Genomic DNA, 20610 nt, shown 5'->3' on the forward strand with positions numbered 1-20610 from the left:
TTCCCTGCCGCAAGGCCCTCTATTTTTCTAAGCTCCGTGTACCTATCTAAGAGTCTCTTAAAAGGCCCTATTGTATCCACCCCTACCACCTTCGCTGCAGTGAATTCCACGCACCCACCACTCCGTGTGAAAACTTACCTGACATCCCCCTTGTACCTATTTCCAAGCACCTTCAAACTACGTCCCCTCGTGTTAAGAGGACAATGGAGGACCTTCATTGCTGCCCTAAACACCAGCAACGTAACAGGCAACACAACAGTGTTTTCCAGAAGAAAGCTTTTGGGAAAGGTGGTCTGCAGGGTTGGTAGTATTCACAATGATTTTTCCTACAAACTTCTTTGCCCAGGACACATACAAGTCCGGCAGTGACGGAAGGCCTTTTTCTGCTGAGCTAACTGTTTGCTGTAGTTTTCATATACTGCAACAGGATGCTGCAGCAAACCAGACAGTAATGACTGATGTTAGTCAATAGACATGTTCATATAAACATAGAAAACCTACAGCACAATACAGGCCTTTTGGCCCACAAGGTTGTGCCGAACATGTCCCTACCTTAGAAATCACTAGGCTTACCTATAGCCCTCTATTTTTCTAAGCTCCACGTACCTATCCAAAAGTCACTTAAAAGACCCTATCGTATCCGCCTCCATCACCGTTGCTGGCAGCCCATTCCACTCACTCACTACTCTCTGAGTAAAAAAACTTACCCCTGACATCTCCTCTGTAGCTACTCCCCAGCATCTTAAACCTGTGTCCTCTTGTGGCATTCATTTCAGCCCTGGGAAAAAGCCTCTGACTATCCACATGATCAATCCCTCTCATTATCTTATACACCTCTATCAGGTCACCTCTCATCCTCCGTCGCTCCAAGGAGAAAAGGCCGAGTTCACTCAACCTATTCTCATAAGGCATGCTCCCCAATCCAGGAAACATTCTTGTAAATCTGCTCTGCACCCTTTTTATGGCTTCCACATCCTTGCTGTAGTGAGGCAACTAGAAATGAGCAGTGTACTCCAAGTGGGGTCTGACCAGGGTCCTATATAGCTGCAACATTACCTCTCGACTCCTAAATTCAATTCCACGATTGATAAAGGCCAATACACTGTATGCCTTCTTAACCACAGAGTCAACCTGCGCAGCTGCTTTGAGTGTCCTATGGACTCGGACTCCAAGATCCCTCTGATCCTCCACACTGCCGAGAGTCTCACCATTAATACTATATTCTGCTATCATATTTGACCTACCAAAATGAACCACTTCACACTTAACTGGGTTGAACTCCATCTGCCACTTCTCAGCCCAGTTTGACATCCCATCAACGTCCTACAGTAAACTCTGACAGCCCTCCACACTGTCCACAACACCTCCAACCTTTGTTTCATCAGCAAACTTACTAACCCATCCCTCCACTTCCTCATCCAGGTCATTTATAAAAATTACTAAGTGTAAGAGTCCCAGAACCGATCCCTGAGGCACCCCACTGGTGACCGACCCCCATGCAGAATATGACCTGTCTACAACCACTCTTTGCCTACTGTAGGAAAGCCAGTTCTGGATCCACAAAGCAATGTCCCCTTGGATCCCATGCTCCTTACTTTCTCAATAAGCCTTGCATGGGGTACCTTATCAAATGCCTTGCTGAAATCCATATACACTACATCTACTGCTCTTCCTTCATCAATGTGTTTAGTCACAGCCTCAAAAAATTCAATCAGGCTCGTAAGGCACGACCTGCCCTTGACAAAGCCATGCTGACTGTTCTTAATCATATTATACCTCTCCAAATGCTCATAAATCCTGCCTCTTCTCCATCAACTTACCAACCACCGAGGTAAGACTCACTGGTCTATAATTTCCTGGGCTATCCCTACTCTCTTTCTTGAATAAGGGAACAACATCCACCACCCTCCCATCCTCCGGATCCTCTCCCGTCCCCATCGATGATGCAAAGATCATTGCCAGAGGCTCAGCAATCTCTTCCCTCACTTCCCACAGTAGCCTGGGGTACATCCCGTCCGATCCCGGTGACTTATCCAACTTGATGCTTTCCAAAAGCTCCAGCACATCCTCTTTTTTAATATCTACATGCTCAAGCTTTTCAGTCTGCTGCAAGTCATCACTACAATCACCAAGACCCTTTTCCATAGTGAATACTGAAGTAAAATATTCATTAAGTACCTCTGCTATTTCCTCCGGTTCCATACACACTTTCCCACTGTCACACTTGATAGGTCCTATTCTTTAAGACGAAGCCTTAAGACTAACAGTGCAATGACACTTGTCAGTCTTCCGGTTTCATTTTTACATGAACTTGTCAAATAATAAAAAACTTTATACAGAAACAATTTTTGATTATTGCAAACAAAATAAGCGATTTACTCTCAACAGACTCACAAAAAATCTGTTGTTTCTCTGATTGTCTGCCTGCAACTCTCCTCCCCCACTGCTCCTTACAGAGAATCAGTGATCAAGTGAATTCTTCTGCGCTTGGAATACTAATCTGTGTCATTTTAGAGAATATTGAAGCCGTGCCAGTTACAATATGTGATGCTGTCACATTCTTTCCACGATGCCTATGCAGCTAAAGATAGAAACTAAGGAAACACCTTGTCCAAGAGCAGATCAGGCTGCGAATAATTGACCTCAAAGTTCAAATGAAGTTGGCAACTTTCATTTGGACCTTTTCAATATTTGCAGTATACAGGAGGCCATTCCACCACCACTTTCATGCTGGCAGAAACGGAGCTCACTTGGTTTACAACTTAAAAATGTATTTCAAAGTAACACTTCTTTTAGATTAGATTATGAGGACACAAAGTCCTCGTTTATTGTCATTTAGAAATGCATGTATTAAAAAATGATAAAACTTTGAAACCAGTGGCATTAATGTAACAGTTAGCGTCATGCTATCACAGCGCTAGCAGCCTGGGTTCAATTCCCGTCACTGTCTGTAAGAGTCCGTACATTCTCCCCGTGACCGTGCGGGACTCCTTTGGGTGCTCCAGTTTCCACCCACATTCCAAAGATGCACGAATTATAAGGTTAATTGGTCCATAGAAACCATAGAAACTACAGCACAGAAACAGGCATTTTGGCCCTTCTTGACTGTGCCGAACCACTTTCTGCCTAGTCCCACTGACCTGCACACGAACCATGTCCCTCCATACACCTCCCATCCATGTATCTGTCCAATTTATTCTTAAATGTTAAAAAAGAACCCGCATTTACCACCTCATCTGGCAGCTCATTCCATACTCCCGCCACTTTCTGTGTGAAGAAGCCCCCCCCTAATGTTTCCTTTAAACTTTTCCCCCCTCACCCTGAACCCATGTCCTCTGTTTTTTTTTCCTCCCCTTGCCGGAGTGGAAAAAGCCTGCTTGCATTCACTCTATCTATACCCATCATAATTTTATATACCTCTATCAAATCTCCCCTCATTCTTCTACGCTCCAGGGAATAAAGTCCTAAACTATTCAACCTTTCTCTGTAACTGAGTTTCTCAAGTCCCGGCAACATCCTTGTAAAACTTCTCTGCACTCTTTCAACCTTATTTATATCCTTCCTGTAATTTGGTGACCAAAACTGAACACAATACTCCAGATTCGGCCTCACCAATGCCTTATACAACCTCATCATAACATTCCAGCTCTTATACTCACATGTGTTTGTTGGGCCACAAGGACCTGTTACCTGCCTGTATCTCTAAATAAGCTTTTTAAAAAAGCAACACCTCTGGCAAGCAATTTTAGCAGCAAGCAGATGGCACGCAGTTTCACCAGATGGAAAGCAGCCAATTCAGGTGCTCCCAAGTGGTGGTCAGCACTCCTTTCAGCAGTCATTGAGAAGAGATTGGGAGACTAGCTGGTGAATCTCAAGTCCTACTCATGAGCATTTGCATGGAGATATCACTGCATCAGAATCGAGCACTGGGACAGTTTGATTTCCCAGCCATCAACTCGACTTCATGCTGGGAGCACCCACGCAGAGTGGGACACTCGTAGGTAGAGTGGACAGCCAGCAGTTTTTTCCCAGGGTGCAATAGCCAGTATAACAGGACATCCATTTCAGGTGGGTGGAGGGAGGTGAGGGGTCATGCCAGGGGTGCTTTATTTGTTTTTACTCAGAGTGGCAAGTGCCTTGAACACATTACCAGAAGTAGTGGTAGAGTCTGATACATTAGGGACATTTAAGAGACTCTTAGATAGGCACATCCTCAATGACCTGGAGAGCTATGTTGGTTGGAGTGAGGGCCTTAGTGTTTTGGCTGTTGCCAAGCAGATCAAAGGGTAGAGGCCAGATGAAGAGAGGCCACCAATCCTCCAGTTTCAGGGCTAACAACCCTGATTGGACAAGAAACTATTATTACAGAAATAGCAAAGAATAATCCTTCTACACAGAGGGAGATGAAGGACCTTCCTTGCTGTCCTAAACACCAGCAGCAAATGGGCAGCAAGTAAGATAGGCACATAGATGAAAGAAAAGTGAAGGGTTATGGGCTACATAGGAAGGAAAGTTAGGTAGATTGGACAGTGGGTTAAAAGGTTGGGCCAACATTGTGGATGGGCCAATACAGGGCTGTACTATTCCATGTTCTGAAGTTCTTATGTTCTATATTTTAGTAGAGCTGCTGCCTTATAGCTCAGATGATCTGGCTTAAATCCAGACCTCCAAAGCTGACCGTGTGGAGATTGTACAACATCCTTATGACAGGGTGGGTATCCCTGGGTGCACCACTTTCATCTCACAGCCTAGAGGTAAGTGGGTTGTTAGGATAGGTTAACTGTCCACTGTAAATTGCTCCATAGTATGTAAGGTGTTGGTGCCTGGCCAAGTGGATAAGGCGTTCGTCTAGTGATCTGAAGGTCGCTAGTTTGAGCCTTGGCTGAGGCAGCGTGTTGTGTCCTTGAGCAAGGCACTTAACCACACATTGCTCTGCGATGACACCGGTGCCAAGCTGTATGGGTCCTAATGTCCTTCCCTTGGACAACATCGGTGGCGTGGAGAGGGGAGACTTGCAGTATGGGCAACTGCTGGTCTTCCATACAACCTTCCAAGGTGCAAATCTATGGTCTCATAAGACTAACGGATACCTATATAAAGTATGTAAGTGAGACGCAGGACTAGAATTAGGTGGGTAATTTGTGGGAGATATAAATGAGATTGTCAATAAAGTGGCAGCTTGACAGTCAGCATGGAGTGAGAGGTTAAAGTGCCCATTTCCACCCGTAGGGGTGCATGTTCGTGTATAAATACAGTTGTAGAGGGGTGGATTAGGATAATAACTTTTGGATAAAGTTTGGGCCGCACCTGAGTAACCGGGTTTTTCTTGCGGTGTGTACACTTTGACTCGTACTCGGGGCGGATCTGGAGCTGCTGCTGCTCTTCCTCAAAGTCCACCAGGTCCCACTCGTACTCCAGCTTGGCCTGTCTCCGCTTCCACAGCTCCAGGAAGAGGGTCACTGGCCAAAGCACAAACAGTGAAAGTGCACGTTACTCCTCCAGGCTGGTCTTTTAGCCTAGCTTTAAGATTAAAACTTGAAGCTCAGATTAATCTCTGTAGGAAGTCCATTAAACTAAAAAAGATAGCGGCACTTACTCAGTGTGAACGTTATTACAAAAAAGACAACTTTATACTTTCTAACCAAATAAGCAAACAGGACACTCACCCCAAATTCCCATAAAAACGGCGAAAAACAACGTAGCTGCATTGTCAAACAAGTGAGTATTCTGCAAACACAAAAGAGGATGGTTTAAATTAACAAGCAATGGCAATCTTTCAAATACAGCATCATGTTGAATGGATTACAATAGTTGGTATCAGTTTACATTTCTTATTGGTGGCCTTTTTGAAATTAGTTGCTTTTAATCTGCAATAAAGATCGCTGTTTCAATTATGCTTGCGTATACTGATGTAACTTGCCCTTACATCACTGAAACATAATAAATGCTCTATCTACGTGAAATAATTTCTTCAGGTCTGAAATTCTGTATGCACAGCCGTACAATAGCTTCTAATGCTCACTGTAATTAACTCTTGGCAAATGTCTGCTGGCACTGTTAAAGAACAGCCTACAAGTGCTGAGCATCATATACTTACTCGAATAATGCACTCTCTCTCCTCCTGCCTAAACAAGCCACTGAACATACCACTGAAGCACTGGCTTTGTTTGTTCACCACATGGTGAAGCATTAGGCCTAAATTATATATTTTCCAAGGGCTGAGGTTAAGTCCACCTGCTCTCCAAAAAGTCATTTCCCAATACAAAGAACATAGAACATTGCAGCACAGTACAGGCCTTTTGGCCCACAATGTTGTGCTGGCCTTTTAACCTACTCAGATATCAATCTTAGTCTTCCTTCCTACATAACTAGCATCTATGAGGTGCTGTGGGCCATCAGCAGCAGCAGAATTGTACTCAACTACCATCTGTAACCTCATGGCCCAGTATATCCCCCACTCTAACATTACTACCAGGCCAGGGGATTAACCCCAGTTCAATGAAGAGTGCAGGAGATCATGCGGAGAACAACACTAGGCATACCTCAATATGAGGCATCACTCTGGTGAAGCCACAGTACAGGACTATTTGCATGCCAAACACCACAAGCAGCAAATGATGGACAGAGCTAAGTGGTCCACAGCCAACGGATCAGATCTATGTCCTGCCACGTCCAGCCGTGAATGGTGGTGGACAATCAAACAACTCACTGGAGAAGGAGGCTCCACAAATATCCCCATCGTCAATGATAGAGGAGCTTAGCACACCTGCGTAATAGATATGGCTGAGGCATTTGCAACAATCCTCAGTCAGTAGTGCTGAGTAGATGATCCAGCTCGGCCTCCTCCGGAAGTCCCCAGCATCCCAGATATCAGTATGCAGCCGATCCGATTCACTCCACGTGATGGCTGAAAGCACTGGCTACTGCGAAGGCTATTGTCCCAGACAAACTCCCGGCAACAGTCCTGACTATTTGTGTTCCAGGGCTTGCTGTGCCACTAGCCAAGCTGCTCCAGTGCAGCTACAACAATGACATCTACCCAGCAATGTGGAAAATTGCCCAGGTGTGTCCTGTACACAAGAAACTGGTCAAGTCCAACCCAGCCAAGAACTGCCCTATCAGCCTACTCTCAATCATTAGCAAAGCAATGGAAGGGGTCATCAACAGTGCTATCATGTAGCACCTACTCGGCAAGAACCTGCTTACGGATGGCCAGTTTGGGTTCTGTCAAGGCCACTCAGCTCCTGACATCATCACCTCCTCGGTCCAAACATGGACCAAAGAGCTAAACACCAGAGGTGAGGTGAGAGTGATGACCCTTGACACCAAGGCAGCATTTCACTGAGTACAGCATCTAGGTGCCATAGTTAAACTGGAGTCAATGGGAATTCGGGGGGAACCCTCTGCTGGTTGGAATCATACCTGACACAAATGAAGATGGTTACAATGCAGATCAATTATCTCATCCTCGGGTTATCACTGCAGGAGTTCCTCAGGGAAGTATCCTAGGATCAACCACCTTCAGTTGTTTCATCACTGACCTTCGTTCCATCATAAGGTCAGAAGTGGGGATGTTCGCAGATGGCTGCACAATGTTCTGCACCATCTGTGACTTCTCAGATAGTGAAACAGTTTATAGCCAAATGCAGCAGGACCTGGACAATATCCAGACTTGGGCTGACAAGTGGCAAGTCACATTTGAGCCACACAAGTGCCAAGCAATGACCATCTCCTACAAGAGAGGCTCTAACCATCGTCCCTTGACATTCAGTGGCATCACCATTACTGAATCCCCTACTATCAACATCCTGGGGGTTACCATTGACAGGAAACTGAACTGGTCTAGGCAGAAAAACACTGTGGCTACCAGAGCAGGTCAAACGCCAGGAATCCTGCAGAGTATAACTCACCTCCTGACTCCCCAAAGCCTGTCCATCATCTACAAGGCTCAGGTCAGGAGTTTAATGGAATACTCACCACTTGCCTGGATGAGTGCAGCTCCATCAGCACTCGAGAAGCTTGACACCATCCAGTACAAGGCAGCCCACTTGATCGGTACCCCTTCACAAGCATCCAATCCCTCCACTATTGATGAACAGTTGCAGCAGTGTGTACTATCTACAAGATGCACTGCAACAACACACCAAAGTTCCTAATGCAGCACCTTCCAGACCCACAACCACTACCATCTAGAAGGACAAGAACAGCAGATACCTGGGAACACCACCACTTGAAAATCTCCCTCCAAGTCACTCACTATCCTGACTTGGAAACATATCACCGTTCCCTCATTGTCGCTGGGTCAAACTCATGGAATTCCTTCCTTAACAGCACTGTGGGTGTACCTACACCTCAGGGGCTGCAGCGGTTAAGAAGGCAGCTCATCACAGCCTTCTCAAGGGCAACCAGGGATGGGCAATAAATACTGGTGTAGCTGGTGATGCCATCCCACAAATGAATTTAAAAAAACCCTCTATTTTTCTATCACCCATGTGCCCATCCAAGAATCTCTTAATTGCCTCTAATGTATCTGCCTCTGCCACCAGCTCTGGAAGGGTGTTCCACATATCCACCACTCTCTGAATAAAGAACTTACCTCTGACATCCCCCCCCCCCTATACTTTCCACTAATCATCTTAAAATGATGCCCCTTGTATTAGCCATTTCCACCCTTGGAAAAAGTTTCTGACTGTTCACTTATCATCTTGTACACCTCTATCAAGTCACCTCTCATCCTTCCTCACTCCAAGGAGGTAAGCCCTAGCTCACTTAACCTATCTGACCTAATCCAGGCAGCATCCTGGTAAATTTCCTCTGGATCCTCTCTAAAGCTTCCACCTCCTTCCTATAACGAGTTGACCAGAACCGAACACAATATTCCAAGTGTATTCCAGTAGAAATATTTATCAGCTTAATTCTCAGAAGTGGCTTTAATAACAGCAAAAAAGTCTTATGTCAGAAGTTCCCAATGAATACCCATGGGCCACATGAGACTGCGTGGAGGGTCCAACTGAGGAAAGGTCCTGCAGTGGATTTGCAGAACTGTCAATATTCACAGAATGGGAGAAAAGGTCACACAGAGAACTGAGAGAGTATGATAGAGAGAGGATGGTAGTGGGTAAAGGGCAGGTGGGGGGATGGTGAGGCAGCTGAGAGGCTTGCAGACAGCCAATGAACCTAGAAACGCTGTGCAAAATATTTGGGAACCTCTGGATCTTTTCTATGAGTAGAGAACTAACATGCCAATGATAATAAATCTGATTCTGATACAACCAAAAGATAAAGTCAGCTTCAAGAACCTGTTGCAAACGTGGGAAGGAGAGCATGCAGACTGTAGGGCAAAACCAAATGCATCCTGAGTTAATGGCCAAATTTGCAACAATAGTAGTGTAACATTGTGAATTGCCACATCCTTTTGAAGTTCTGCAAATCCTGACTTCAATTTCCACTGGAGAAGGTTTTAATAATCCTCCCTAGACAATTTGTTGCAAAATAATGGAAAGTCCCAGCAATACAAAAAGAAAACGGAACTCTAAAATTATCCCCTGTCAAGTAATAATAGAGACACAGTGTTGAAAACAGGACAGATTGTTCTAAAAAAGCTGAATCATTGTGTTTTGAAATCTGTGAAATATGATAGAAATATTCGCAATTTATTTCAGAACATCCTATGACTATTAAAAAAACATAATGAGGGAAACAGTGTTCGAGAATAACTTAGCTTAGAGCTGGGAGGGTTACGGAGCAGGTCTGGCAGTAGCTGTTATCTGAAACTGTACCATATTCTGTTTCGATACAAACCTTGGTTGATTCACAGGTAGTGTTTAACCTCCAGAAATCACATCCATCACAAAGGGGACACATGATTATCCTTCCTCCAATCTCTGCATCACAGATTTCATCACTGTGGGGAAATGGAAATCACTGATGAGTAAAATGCAAGTCTACATTTTATAATTTGAGATGTAAAATATGTTTCATTTTAGAAATAAAAAAAAGAATATTTAATTTTTAATGGTCAGCATGCAAGTTTAGAGTCTGTGCTTTTTGTACCCATATGGACAACTGATAATCGACCTACTCTCATTAAGTACAGAGGGTGGGAGACCTGATGGAGAACTGATCACCATCTTTGCTTGCTCTTGGTTAAAATTTTTGGAAAGCATCTATAATAATGTCAACTGCACACAGCAATGAAAGCAGGCAATGTGCTGGGCTTTATTATTCATTCTGGCCTTTAATTTCTATTTGCTGTTGTGCTGTTATACTGGTGGCAACTGTAAAGTGCAGTGTTGTGAACTCCCAACCAATAGAAAGCACACGAAGACAGTAGATATGATCATGGCAGGGGTTTGTGGTGAACTTGTGCATTCATGTCCAAATTCCGGCATGGGAACGTAAGCAGTGCCAGAGGAACAGGGCCCTCTGTGCTGCAGAAGGTTGTAGAGCCTGCCAAGTCATCACAGGCTTAAGCCTGCCCACCACTGAGGACACCTTTAAATGGCGGCGCTTCAAGAATGCGGCATCCATCGTGAAGGGCCCTCACCACCTGGGATATGCTTTCTTTTCATTTCTACCATCAGGATCCTGCAGGCACACACTCAACGTTTTAGGAACAGCCTCTTCCTTTCCGCCATCAGATTTCTGAATAGGCCATGAACACTACCTTACTAGTTCTTCTTTGCTCTATTTATTTACATTTTTTACTGGAACATAGTATTTTCTTTATGTCTTGCACTCTACTGCTACAAAACAACAAACGTCATGATATTTAACACAGCTTTTTAAAGATGGGTCCAAATTTGTTGCTGTGGCAGTGTAGCCATTAGCGCAATGCTTCACTTCACCAGCTGTAAGATCGGGGTCCATTTCCCAGTGCTCTCCGTAAGGAGCTGGTATTTTTTACAGTACATTCTCCCCTGGCAGTGTGGGTTTCGTCCGGGTGCACTGGCTAGTGCGTTGTGGGCACGTTATGTTTGCGACACTTCCTGGCTGCTCAGCACAGTCTTTGCCGATTTGACATGACGCCAAACGACGCATTTCACTGTATGTTTCATTGTACGTGTGACAGGTAAAGGTAATTTTTAAAATCTTGAATTCTATAAACTTACTTTTTCTACATTTAGCTCAGTGTCTTTAGCAAAAGTGCCAGCATACCTGGACAACTGGCTCAGCACCAATCAGAGACAGTAATGAATTAGTGGGGACTGGGAGAGTGGTGGGGAAAGTTCATGTTCCTTATGTTACAGGTGCAAAAGTATCGACCATATTTTCATGCTGACAGCTTGAAGTTCACATGAATGCTTACCTCCATATATTGCCATCCTTGGTGATGCAGCCAAACAGAAAGCAGATGAAGCCAACAGCGCCCGCAATTCCCAACATTTCTGTATAAAAACCAAGCCAGGCAAAATATATTCCAATCTTCTCTCCGTAGTATTTTCTGGAAGATGGAACCAAAGTATTCAATCTCAATCTTTTCCCTTGGCAGAATTATCAGAGGGATGTCCGAACATCTCTCCTGTTGTTCCGGCAGAGAAACTAGAATGGATCAGAGCCTGAGGACTCACACCACCAGGTTCAAGAACAGTTATCACCCTTCAGCCATCAGGCTCTTGAACCAAAAGGGAGAACTTTACTCAACTTCACCTGCCCCATCATTGAAATGTCCCCACAACCTACGGACTCACTTTCAAAGACACTTCATCTCATGTTCTCAATTATTGCTTATATTATTTATTATTATTACTTCTTTCCTTTTGGATTTGCAAAGTTTGTTGTCTTTTGCACACCGGTTGAATGCCCAAGTTGGTGCAGTCTTTCACTGATTCTGTTATGGTTATTACTCTACGGACTTATTGAGTGTGCCTGCATGGAAATGAATCTCAGGATCGTATATGGTGTCATACAAGTACTTTGATGGTTCCTTAAGGTTGTTATAGCCGGTGGTGGTAATGGGGATAAGCTCCACTAACTATTCCCTCTTAGCTTCTGATAACCAAGTCCAGCTCCTGGCCTTCACATGTGGCTTAGCTTCAAAGCCTGGCTGAACTGTTTCTACTGACAGAAGGGCAAAGGAGGATTACTGTCACGTTAGAACTAGTTACTTCAGGCAGATAGGGCTCATCAGCTGCGATAGGCAGCTCAGTGAGGAGAAGGAGAACTCTGCTCTCAAACCTTAGCTGCCTTGTGGCTCTACCTACTCATGGGGAATCCTTTGGGAGTAAAGCCTGAGAGAAATACCCAAAGATAAGAGTCCCCAAGGTTGAGTTCAACACTGACTGGCAAATCCTGTAACACTGCTGGTGCCAAAACGTAGCAGTCTCTGCCATTCCTTTGGGCTCATCAAGCGTGCGGAGAGGAGGAGCATGTTACATGGGGAAGAGCTTGCTCTCCATATTGTACTGCCCTCGCTTTGCGTATCTAGACAGCTAGGACTCAACATCCATGGTCAACCCTGACCAACAGAGGCCTCAGAAATATGCTCTTTGATAATAAATTTACTTTGAATTTTTTGAACTTTAAGATGCTATATCACATTGCCAAAAGACAATCAGTACTATATATTAACACAGATCTGCTTTCCAAATGATCAAGCAATGGTACCTGCTATAAATATACATATAAATTAAGGGGAGAGACTGAATAGGCTCAGGGCGTTTCCCCTGTGGCGAAGGAGGTTGAATGGTAAACTGACAGAGGCATAGAAGAGCATTGGTAATGAGGATGGTCCAGTGAGTCCAAACCTAGAGGGATTAGGTGAGGGGAAAAGATTTAAATGGAATTAGGCAAGATTTTCCTCCACACAGATTGTGATGGGTATATGGAAAGAGCTGCCAATGGAAGTGGTAGAGAGAGAAAAGAGACATGGGCCAAATGCAGGCAAATGGGGCAAGCTCATGAATGCACACTGGTCACCATGGACATGGTGCTGAAGGGCTTGTTTCCATGCTGTAAAACTATGACTCTAATATGGGCCGGTTGAAAAATATAACCTTGGATTGTGAAAGGTAATTGCTTTAAATTATTGGCTTAGGTAAAGCCAGTTCATCCTCAAGATCCTGGAGCCCTGCCATCTGGATCAAAGGGTTGATAAGCCATTGGAAACAGAGTGACATGTCTGTTCACTCATGAATGTGGTTCATAAGAGATCAAACATTTAGAATTGATATAGGGAGGAATCTCTTTTGCACAGAGAAATACTAATCTTTGGAATGTTCTACCTTGATAGGATTACTGAGGTAAATAAGACTGTTGACCATCAAGTGGATATAGGGTTTGCTGGCAGAAAGGAATTAAGACCCATTTCAGATGTGTAAATTTCTTCAGATATGTAAAGTACAAAAGAGAGGCGAGCGTGGATATTGGACCACTAGAAAACAATGCTAGAGAGGTAGTAATGGGGGATAATGAAATGGCGAACTGAATAAGTATTTTGCATCAGTCTTCACTGTGGAAGACACTAGCAGTATGGTAGAAGTTCAAGGTGTTGAGTTGCATGAAGTATGTGAAGTTGCCATAACGAGAGAGAAAGTCCTTGGGAAACTGATAGTTCTGAATGTTAAGTCACCTGGACCAGATGGTGTACACACTAGAGTCCTGAAAGAGGTGGCTAAAGAGATCATGGAGGGATTAGCAATGATCTTTCAAAAATCACTGGATTCTGGAATGATTCTGGAAGACTGGAAAATTGCAAATGTCACTCCACTCTTCAAGAGAGAGAGAGAAAAGAAACTGTAGGCCAGTTAGACTAACCTCAGTGGTTGGAAAGAAGTTGAATCAATTATTAGGAAGAGGTCTTAGGGTACTTGTAGCCACTTAATAAAATAGGCTGCAGTCAGCATGGTTTCATCAAGAAAAAATTTTGCCTAACAAATCTGTTGGAATTCTTTGAAGAAGTAACAAGCAGGATAGACAAAGGAGAATCGGCTGATGCTGTGTACTTGGACTTTCAGAAGGCTTTCGACAAGGTGCCACACATGAGGCTGCTTAACAAGCTATGATTCCAGCATGGATAAACTAGTAGCTGACTGGCAGGAGGCAAAGAGTGGGAATAAAGTGAGTCTTTTCTGGCAGGCTACCTGTGACTAGTGGTGTTCCACAGGGGTCTGTGTTGGAACCGATTCTTTTTACGTTTTATATCAATGATTTGGATGATGGAATTGAATGAGGATAGGTGGAGGTGCAGGTGTTTTTGAGGAGGTAGAGAGGCTACAGAAGGACTTAGACAGATTAGGAGAATGGACAAAGAAATGGCAGATGGAATACAGTGTCGGGAAATGTATAGTCATGCACTTTGGTAGAAGAAATGAAAGGTTGATTATTTTCTAAATGGAGAGAAAATATAAAAAGCTGAGGTGCGAAGGGATTTGGGAGTCGTCGTGCAGGATTCTCTACAGATTAATTTGCAGGCTGAGTCTGTGGTGAGGAAGGCAAATGCAATGTTAGCATTCATTTCAAAAGGACTGGAATATAAAAGCAAAGTTGTAATGTTGAAAATTTATAAAGCAATGGTGAGGCCTCATTTGGAGTATCGTGAGCAGGTTTGTGCCTCTTATCTTAGAAAGGATGTACTGAAGCTGGAGACGGTTCAAAGGAGGTTCATGAAAATTATTCCAGGATTGAATGTCTTGTCATATGAAGAGCATCTGCTCGCTCTGGGCCTGTATTCACTAGAATTCAGAAGAATGAGGAGTGACCTCATTGAAAACTATCAAATGGTGAAAGGCCTTGATGCAGAGGAAGTTTTCTATGGTGGGAGATTCTAAAAGCTGAGGACACAGGCTCAGAATAAAGGGGTGTCCTTTTAGAACAGAAATGAGGAGGAATTTCTTTAGCCATAGAGTGGTGAATCTGTGGAATTCTTTCCCACAGGTCAAGTCTTTATATGCATTTAAGGCAGAGGCTGATAGATTCTTGATCAGTCAGGACATGAATGGTTATGCTGAGATGCAGGGGATTGGGGCTGAGAGGAAAATTGGATGAGCCATGATGAAATGGCGGAGCAGACTTGATGGGCCAAATGGCCAATTTTGCTCCTATATTTTATGGTCTTATCACTCGCTTTCTCATCGAATAGCAAAGGATGCTCGAGGGGCCAAAATTATGAGTTTCTTATGTTAGTCTCCTGATAAACAAAGGGGACCTACAAAATTAAAACTGATAATGAAGAATTAAGAAATTTTCAATAGGAAGAATATTCAATAACAAAAACAAAAATGCATCAACTCCAAGAATAGGCAAATTAACTTGAGATTCTGGCTTATTCCAACTAGTGTGTGTAGAATGATTGGGTTTTGTATTTTGTAAGATAATTTACAGTACTGTGCAAAAGTCTTAGTTTAAGACCTGCACAGTAGTGTAGTTGTTAGGGTAATGCTATCACTGCACCAGCAATCATCAATCTGAGTTCCAATTCCCGCTGCTGCCTGTAAGGAGTTTGCACATTCTTCCTATGATCGCGTGGGTTTCTTCGAGGTGGTCCAATTTCCTCCCACGTTCAAAAGGTGTACGGTTAGGTTTAATGAGCTGTGGGTCTGCCATGTTGGTGCTGGAAGCATGGTGACACTTGCCCAGCACATTCCTCACTTACTGATTTTGACACAAATTGGCAAGACCCGACGCAGACTGGGAGGCCATTTCGCTGAACACCTACGTTCTGCCCGCCAGAGAAAGCAGGATCTCCCAGTGGCCACATATTTTAATTCCACGTCCCATTCCCATTCTGATATGTCTATCCACGGCCTCCTCTACTGTAAAGATGAAGCCACACTCAGGCTGGAGGAACAACACCTTATATTCCGTCTGGGTGCCTCCAACCTGATGGCCTGAACATTGACTTCTCAAACTTCCGCTAATGCCCCACCTCCCCCTCGTACCCCATCCGTTATTTATTTATATATACACACATTCTTTTTCTCTCTCTCCTTTTTCTCCCTCTGTCCCTCTCACTATACCCCTTGTCCATCCTCTGGGTTTCCCCCCCCCTCCCCCTTTTCCTTCTCCCTAGGCCTCCTGTCCCATGATCCTCTCATATCACTTTTGCCAATCAACTGTCCAGCTCTTGGCTCCATCCCTCCCCAATCCTGTCTTCTCCTATCATTTTGGATCTCCCCCTCCTCCTCCCACTTTCAAATCTCTTCCTAGCTCTTCTTTCAGTTAGTCCTGACAAAGGATCTCAGCCCGAAACGTCGACTGTACCTCTTCCTAGAGATGCTGCCTGGCCTGCTGCGTTCACCAGCAACTTCTATGTGTGTTGCTTGAATTTCCAGCATCTGCAGATTTCCTCGTGTTTGCACCTTACTGTATGCTTTGCTATTTCAATGTGCATGTAAGAAATAAAGCTAATCTTTATACTGTAAGTTCATACCAGCCTAATTCCACTGCATCTAGCAATAGCTTCTATTGGGTAGTATTGTCAAATTGAATAACAGCTTCCATGGGTTCTAAACAAGGGACTTGTACTTTCTGAAGGGCAAAGATCAGGCCAAATTTACATTAATTAGGTTACAAAATCCATTTGCCTTTTTCCAGCTAGTTTTAAAAATACAAGTAGTTTATTGCATCAAAATTTCTTAGCTATGCTTGGAAGAATTTTTTCTGCTCCAAATTTGACCTCCATTTAACACTTAGTTGGTCCAAGTTAGGTTGCAATTTGAACTCCAACTAATGCATTCAGCACTCTAATCAGCGAACTCTTAATTATGACAGGTTTGCAAGGTAAACGAACAATTTGAGGCCGTTTCTTGTTGCTAGAAAATGGACAGAAGTTAGATGGGGAGATCTGAGAAAGAGAAGATTAAATACCTGGTGCTGCATATATGGGTTTTCCCACTGGGCGCAAGTCAATACAATCACTCCAGACTCACCTGATGAGGTTAAGAGGCTGCTCCTTGTAGAACTGACCAAAACGAGCCCACTGTTTATATAATGTGAATCGCTCATTCTCGCTCTTGGGATCATGGGATTTCTTCCAGTACCTACACTGTAGTATATTCACAATGAACATATGGGAGTAACAATGAAAATACAGAAAATATTGAAACACTCAGGTGCATCTGCATAAAGAGAAACAGAGTCAATATTTCGTATAGCATTGCATCACTGCATTTAAGTGAAAAGAGGAACATTTCCAGCTGTATCAGGGTTGGTATATCCTGCAATGGTATTGCTTCTGATTTCTTGTTGTAAAATCTACCAAGATACTGTGAAAAGCTTGTCTTGCATACTGTTTATACAGATCAGATCATTACACAGTGCATTGAGCTAGAATATGGTAAAACAATACCAATCCAGAACAAATTGCATTGCCAGTAAATGATAAAGTGCAAGATCATAATGAGGCAGATTGTGAGGCTAAGTCCATCTTGTCACACAAGAGATAAGGATGTAAGAAAAAAGGAGTCGGCCATCTGGCCTGTCGAGCCTGCTCCACCACTCAATAAGAAGATGGCTGATCTGGCCATGGACTCATCTTCACCTACCTGCCTTTTCCCCATTACCCTTAATTCCCCTGCTGTGCAAAAATCTATCCAACCTTTTCTTAATTATATTTACTGAGGTAGCCTCCACTGCTTCACTGGGCAGAGAATTACACAGATGCACCACTCTCTGAGAAAAGTAGTTCCACCTCATCTCCGTCCTAAATCTACTCCCCCGAATCTTGAGGCTATGTCCCCTAGTTCTAGCTCCTCTATCCAGTCAAGACCCTGACAACAGTGAGACAGAAGCTGCCCTTTTGCTTAGTGGTATGTCCTTTCAGGCTTTTGTATCTTCTGCCCGATAGGAGGGAGAAGAGAGAATTTCTGGGATTGGTGGGGTCTTTAATTAAGATGACTGCTTTAAGGAGGCAATGAAACATATATACAGAGTCCATAGAGGGGAGGCTGGTTCCTGTGATTTGCTGAGCTGTGTCCACAACTCCCTGTGGTGCTTTTTACAAGTCTCGTGCAGAGCAGTGGCCATATCTAGACATTATTCATTCAGGCAGAATGTTTCCTATGCTGCATCAATAAAAATTGGTAAATTTGATGGGGATGTGCTGAATTTCTTTAGCCTCCTGAGGAAGTAGAAGCATTGGTGAGCTTTCTTGGTTGTGACATCAACATGGTTGGACCAGCTATTGGTGATATTCAAAGTTCAATGTAAATTTATTATTAAAGTACATATATGTCACCATATACAACTCTGAGATTAATTTTCTTTTGCGGGCAATCACAGTAAATACAGGAAACGCAATAGAATCAATGAAAGACCACACCTAAGAAGGCAGACAACAATCAATATGCCAAAAAAATCAACAAACTGTGCAAATACAAAAAGAGAAAATAATAATAATAAATAAATAAGCAATAAATATTGAGAATATGAGATGAGGAGTCCCTGAAAGTGTCCAGCTCAGTGGGAACAATTCAGTAATGGGACGAGGAAATTGAATGAAGTTATCCCCTCTGATTCAGGGGCCTGATGGTTGAGGGGTAATAATTGTCCCTGAACCTGGTGGTGCAGGTTCTGAGGCTTCTGTAGCTTCTTCCTGATGCCAGCAGTGAGAAGAGATGGCTTGGATGGTGAGGGTCCTAGATGATGGACTCTGCTTTCCTGCACCAGCACTCTGTGTAGATGTGGGGAGGGCTTTACCCATACTGGACAGAGCCGTATCCACTACTTTTTGTTGGCTTTTCTGTCCAAGGGTATTATCCGTACCAGGCTGTGAAGCAACTAGTCAATGTACTCTCCACAATACATCTATAGAAGTCTGTCAAAATTTCAGATGACATGCTGAATCTTTGCAAACTTCTAAGAAAGTAGAGGTGCTGCTGTACTTTCTTCATAACGGCACTTACATGCTGGACCCAGGCCCAATTCTCTGAACTGCTGACACCAAGGAATTTAAAGTTGTGGACCCTCTTCTGGTATTCATACCATGGAACTTGAAGCTCTCCACCTCAAGACAACTGATGCAGACAGAAGCACTTCTTAAGTCAATGAGTAGTTCCTTTGTTTTTGTTTTTGACATTGAAGGAAATGTTGTTGTTATATCATCTTGTTACTGAGCTCTCTATCTCCTCCCTGTACTCTGACTTGTTATTTGAGATGAGGCTCACTACAATGGTATCATCTGTAAAATCATAGATGGAGTTAGAGCAGAATCAGACCATGCAGTTACAAGTGTGCAGGCAGTAGGCCAAGGGGCTGAGGCCACCACCTCTTAAAGTGCCAATGTTTAGAGTATCTGTGGTAGAAAGTGAAGTGAACTCTGAGCTCCAAGACTGTCACTCTTAACCACAACAGCAGTTACATATATATATATATATATACATATTTTTTTAAGTTAAATTAAGTAAGTAGTGCAAAAAGAGATTAAAAAATTAGTGATGTAGTGTCCACGGGTTCAATATCCATTCAGAAATCTGATGGCAGAGGGGAAGAAGCTATTCATGAATTGTTGAGTGTGTGCCTTCAGGCTCCTGTGCTTCCTCTCCGATGGTAGCAATGAGATAGGTTATGTCTTGGGTAATGGGCGTCCTTAATGATGAATGCCGCCTTTTTGAGGCATCGCTCCTTGAAGACGTCCTGGTTGCTGGGGAGGGGTTGAGTGGGATCCAGGATCAGCCATGATGGAATGGCATAGACTCGATGAGCTGAATGGTCTAATTCTGCTCCTTTGTCTTATGGTCTTATTTATTGAAGGTATGGAAAATTTCTATTTTTGCATTATAGTAAAGTCTGTCCAGTAACACAAGCTCATTGTAGCTCGTTAATATACAAAATACATGCCTGAAAGATTTTAAATCAATGTATCCTACATTAGCTCTCTTCACACTTCACAAGATGGATCTTCAGGAAAGATTATGACTTACAGTATTATGCCTTAAATTATGGTTCACAGCATTCTACTCTTATGACCATTACGATCTTGCATTTTATTGTTTACATGCATTGTACTTTCTTTGTAGATTTTACACTCTATTCTGCATTGTTATTGCTTTACTTTTTTCTACCTCAATGTACTGTGTAATGATCTGATCTGTATGAAAACCATGCAAGACAAGCTTTTCACTGTATCTTGGTACATGTGACAATAATAAGCCAATACCAATATGCTGTTTTAACATCCTGCTCTAAAACAATTACAAATTAGCTTTGTCACATGTACATCTAAACATACAATAAAATGCATCATTTTGCCACAAATCAAAGTGTTGCCAGGCTACTGATGCCAACAGAGCATGCTCACAACTCACGAATCCTAAACCTACGTCTTTGGAATGTGGGAGAAACTCACATGGTCATGGGGAGAACTTAAAATCACTTTACAGAAATTGAACCCCAATTTTAAAGCTGAATGCCCTAAAACATTGCAGTAACTACTGCACAAACATGCTGATCTAATCCAGTGTCAAACCTCAAAAGTTCTGGGAAGATCTACAGACTGACCAGCCCACACTCACTTTAAAAATGTCTTATTTCTTTTGAGCATAATGAATCAGCCAGCATTACCAAAAATACCACACAAGATACTGTACAATAACATTAAACTACTGCATAAATGAACTTTTCTAATTCTGACAACACTCTTGGCACTAGGCACAGTGTTATTCTTAAAATCAA

The 20610-nt window shown here is 43.2% G+C and overlaps 1 protein-coding gene across 5 annotated transcripts in view; it reads right to left on the bottom strand.

Annotated features, from left to right (window-relative positions):
- The window catches only part of ano5a (anoctamin 5a), a 196659-nt gene that overhangs the window by 41319 nt on the left and 134730 nt on the right, over nucleotides 1-20610 (bottom strand). For all 5 annotated transcript variants that reach the window (XM_072272736.1, XM_072272735.1, XM_072272733.1 and 2 more), the window contains 5 exons: nucleotides 16869-16984; nucleotides 11309-11443; nucleotides 9802-9904; nucleotides 5667-5727; nucleotides 5308-5459 (listed from right to left, as the gene is read on the bottom strand). In XM_072272736.1, coding sequence (XP_072128837.1) covers nucleotides 5308-5459; nucleotides 5667-5727; nucleotides 9802-9904; nucleotides 11309-11443; nucleotides 16869-16984 — 567 coding nt within the window. The remainder of the gene's footprint in view (nucleotides 1-5307; nucleotides 5460-5666; nucleotides 5728-9801; nucleotides 9905-11308; nucleotides 11444-16868; nucleotides 16985-20610) is intronic.

This window comes from Mobula birostris, chromosome 11, assembly GCF_030028105.1.
Source record: "Mobula birostris isolate sMobBir1 chromosome 11, sMobBir1.hap1, whole genome shotgun sequence".
Taxonomy (NCBI): domain Eukaryota; kingdom Metazoa; phylum Chordata; class Chondrichthyes; order Myliobatiformes; family Myliobatidae; genus Mobula; species Mobula birostris.